The 2,163-nt window shown below is 40.1% G+C and overlaps 1 protein-coding gene across 3 annotated transcripts in view; it reads right to left on the reverse strand.

The window, feature by feature from the left end:
* Positions 1-1,288: 1,288 nt before the first annotated feature.
* The window catches only part of LOC100856792 (28S ribosomal protein S10, mitochondrial), a 32,688-nt gene continuing 31,813 nt past the window's right edge, over positions 1,289-2,163 (reverse strand). For all 3 annotated transcript variants that reach the window (XM_005100801.3, XM_013083904.2, XM_005100800.3), the window contains one exon: positions 1,289-1,498. In XM_005100801.3, the coding sequence (XP_005100858.1) occupies positions 1,325-1,498 (174 nt within the window). In that variant the 3' untranslated portion in view covers positions 1,289-1,324. The remainder of the gene's footprint in view (positions 1,499-2,163) is intronic.

Below are 2,163 nucleotides of genomic sequence, written 5' to 3' on the forward strand. Positions count from 1 at the left end.
CTTCACACAATTTTTCTCACTTTACTTATGTAGTATGTGAGAATGCGTACTTGGATAGCATTAACACTGTGAAAAATCTTGTCTACATGTGGGTTGTATGTAAATTTGAGCTTGCAAATAAAGCTTCCCACGAAGCTGAGACTATTTTGAGAAGTTAAACATTCTGCTGGGTAGTTAATGCAATGAGATACACGTATTAAGTTCATAACTCTTCTTCTTAACAAGGATAACCAGGCCTACAGTGTACAAATATAATATAATCTGCTATTATCATTATTACTATCAAATGAGTAATGAGCAAGCAGACGTGTGGTCTGAAAGTGACAGCAACATAAATAGCAGTTTTACCAGATACGTTTCCAATCCTTCCAAAAAAGTAAAATTCACAGTGTAGCATAATTATTTCAAATGACATACAGTGGGAACCATATATAACAGGCCCGGTAATAACAGGGATCCGGTAATAACAGGGATTTTTTAAATCCCCGTTTTTTCCTACTCTTTGTCCCTATTAAAAGTTATCGGCAATAACAGGGTCTCATCGGAGCCCAACCGGTTACAGCAGGGACAAAGGCTCGTTAACAATGTGGAGAGAGAGAGAGAGAGAGAGAGAGAGAGAGAGAGAGAGAGAGAGAGAGAGAAACGTAGTGGTGGAGCAAGCCCACGCAAGCCATGCCACTGTAAACAAAAAACGAGAGAGGGCTGCGGTGTGCTACAGATCTTGATCTAGCCCGAAACCTAGCCACACGCACGCGTAATGTGTCACTAACGATGTCAAGCACAAGAGAAAATTCCATTCAATACTTTCAATTGACAAAAAATACGAAATAATCCAGGCTGTCGACAAAAAGCAAGCTCCACTGGCAGAGATTTGTCGCCAGTTTGACTTTCAACAAGGGTCGCTTCACACCATTATCAAAGATAGAGAGAAAATAGTGGCAGCATATTCCAATGGAAAGTTTGCTCTGGATCGACGAAAGAAGATGAGACTACCCGATGCAGATGCTGTGGACCAAGCTCTTCTGATGTGGTTTAAGGAGGCAAGGAGAAAGTTGGTGCCAAAACCTCTGTTCGTGGGTACTTGTGGCAAGGGAAACTACCCATGAATAAGTACAGTTGGATTAGTCCACAAATGCTTACTTTCCTAGCATTTCTGATTTAACAGGGATCGGATATAACAGGACATTTTCTCTACTCCCACCATCTCTGTTATATCAGGTTTCTACTGTTTATATATATATTATTATATATTCCTTGAAAAATAAATATTAGGAACAAAAGTAAGAGCCACTTTACACAATACAATTTTATTGTCAACAAAAAATCACAATTTCACATCTGGTTGCACTGAACTTGCTGAGGATGGAACACTGGCACTGGACAAACTGGATACATTATTGGACTCTAAAAATTCTGTTGATGATAAACTGGGAGTGTCCGCATTCATCCTTGACGAACTTGGAGGTTTCAAATGCCCTGGGAGTGGGTGCAATTCATGCTGAAGAAGAAAGATGATTTACACGCGATTCATTGTTATCTGAAAACATTTTTTAAATGTTAAGACAAGAACTCACACAATAACTCTACATGGGGGCCACATGACATAAAATATCTGTGTGTACATGACCATCATACAGGCCTACAGACTTTGGAGACACTTGTTTTATTTATTGTTTACCCCCCAAAAAAATTATCAGCACACATGATCAGAAAAAAAAGAGAAAAAAAGCCATTCCCAATACTGTGGAACTCGGATTCAACGAGGTCGCCGGGCCTGACCTACAATCTCGGTGAATCCGAGTGTTCGTTATAGCAAACACGAGGTTTTGTGTAGATAATTACAGGCACTGAGCACATAATATATAAAGAGAAGTCACAAGTAGTGCCTCAAAGGCCGCTGATTGGCCTGCATATTATGAGCTGTGTAAAAAAAAAAAGACCGATTCGTTCAAATGCACACGCCAGTGCCATCTCGATTGTCTACCAAAAAGTTGAGTTGCTGTGTAGAGCCTAGCATACGGTAACTTTTGATTCCATAGACCAGCGTACAATTCATTACGTAGATCTACATCAAGACTAGCTTATCATTGCAATAATGATCAGTTGCTGAGGGGGATAAAAGACTGACGCTTTAGTATCTGTGAAACGCCCGCACCGCTTGTG

Source organism: Aplysia californica, unplaced genomic scaffold (assembly GCF_000002075.1).
Source record: "Aplysia californica isolate F4 #8 unplaced genomic scaffold, AplCal3.0 scaffold00261, whole genome shotgun sequence".
Classification (NCBI taxonomy): domain Eukaryota; kingdom Metazoa; phylum Mollusca; class Gastropoda; order Aplysiida; family Aplysiidae; genus Aplysia; species Aplysia californica.